This window comes from Myotis davidii, unplaced genomic scaffold (genome assembly GCF_000327345.1).
Source record: "Myotis davidii unplaced genomic scaffold, ASM32734v1 scaffold1097, whole genome shotgun sequence".
NCBI classification, from domain to species: Eukaryota; Metazoa; Chordata; class Mammalia; order Chiroptera; family Vespertilionidae; genus Myotis; species Myotis davidii.
In genome coordinates, this window is record NW_006288117.1 from 154634 (window position 1) to 156341 (window position 1708).

The 1708-nt window shown below is 64.5% G+C and overlaps 1 protein-coding gene across 1 annotated transcript in view; it reads left to right on the plus strand.

Moving 5' to 3' along the window:
* LENG9 (leukocyte receptor cluster (LRC) member 9) overlaps positions 1-1236 on the plus strand; it is a 2407-nt gene extending 1171 nt beyond the window's left edge. The window contains exons 2-3 of the mRNA XM_015561448.1: positions 3-119; positions 176-1236. Of these exons, the coding sequence (XP_015416934.1) occupies positions 3-119; positions 176-993 (935 nt within the window). The 3' untranslated portion in view covers positions 994-1236. The remainder of the gene's footprint in view (positions 1-2; positions 120-175) is intronic.
* The last annotated feature ends 472 nt before the right edge of the window (positions 1237-1708 follow it).

Sequence of the window (1708 nt, forward strand, 5' to 3'; positions counted from 1 at the left end):
AGTGCGGGATGACGCGGACGCGCACGAGGACGAGCACGCGCCCGGAACCAGAGAGGCGCCCGACAGCGGGGATGAGCGTGGAGTCGAGGACACATCTGGGGCCCAGGAAGCACAGGACTGCGCGGCTGCGCCCCGCTCTGGGGCCCCGGCAGGAGGGCTCAGACAGCCGCCTGAGACGGGCAGCTGGAGGGGACTTCGGTGAAGGGCCAGGAGCTGGGCGGGGCCAGCAGTCCCGCTTCCCCACGGGTGGAGCCAGAAAGGGCGCTGAAGCCGGCCGCCAAAGCCAGGACCAGAGAGGCGCAGACCGTGGTGGTCCCAGGGCAGCCCCCGGATGACTTTTCCAAGACGAAAGAGGGGTGTCGTGTGGAGTGGGGTACTGAGGCTTGGCCCGAAGCTGGCGGAGACGCCACCGCGGCCAGGGCCACAGCCCCTCGCCAGCCACGGCCCACGCACTTTGTGGCCCTCATGGTGACAGAGCCCGGGCTGCAGGCGGGGGTGGCCAAGGCCCAGGAAGAGCTGGTCCGAGCTGCGCCATCGTGCGCTGCTTTCCTGGTGCCCCCCCAGGCCCTGCACCTGACCCTGGCCCTGCTGAGGCTGGGGGGCCCTGGCGAGACAGCGGCCGCGGTCAGTGCGCTGAAACGCGCCCTCTCAGATCCGGGACTTCAGGTACCCCCGCAGGTGACGTTTAGGCAGCTGGTGCTCCTGGGCCCCCATGTGCTCTGTGCGCCCCCCTCCCCGCCCCTGGAAAACATGGCCCAAGTGCTGAGCCAGAGGCTGGAGGCTGAAGGGCTCAGAGTGCTACAGCCCCTAGGGGGGCTGCACCCCCACCTCACGCTGGCCAAGGTCCCCCGGGGCTCTCAAGGCCACCTCCCCGTGCCTGGGTCCAGCCCAGGGCAGGCGCTGGGGAGCCAGCTCCTGAGACAACTCTGGCTGTGCCGCATGGGGAGGGCAGGGGACACCTACCAGCCCCTGGCCGAGATCCCCCTGGGGTGACAAACCGGATCTCAGTGCCAAACACAGGAGGAGATCCAGTCCAAGCAGGAGGGACAAAGCACACGCTCGCTCTCTCTCTTTAATTGTGGTTTCTCTCAAGCTTCCACACGTGCTCAGTGATCCAAAGAAAGAATGAAGGAAAGAAAGGGGGAGGGGGGAGGGGAGGGGAGGCAGAGAAGGAATATCTGGAAAAAAAGCAGCCTGACAGTCCAGCTGTTTGCAAACTCATTGCACAACCTCCAATTACATGGCAGAAGAGGGAGGGAGGGGAAAAGAAAAGGGGAGGAAGGAGGGAAAATAACTTAAATAAACACACAAAAAGAAACGAGAAGGAAATGTGACGTGAGCTGGTGATCCATGAAGGCGGGGAGGGGAACCGTTTACCTGTGCTGAACCAAGGGAGGAGGGAGCAGGAGGGGGAAGAGGGAGGGAGGGAAAAAAAACTAGAAGAAACACTGGGGTGGCAGGAGGAGGGGACACGAGACAACTTAATACAACTGCAGACGAGGCGGCCCGGCCGGTGAGGTCCCGCGATGGCCTCCGGAGTCTTCAGTGCAGGTGGCAACGTGGATCTGCTGGTGGCCTGGTGTGGCGATGGCGTTTCTGGGGCGGGAGCCGAGGGCAAGACACAGTCTCTGCGGCTCCCCGCGCCCCGAGCACTGAGGCCCCGGAGGGCTGGGCAACAAGAGTCTGTGGTGAGGTAGGCAGATGGGGG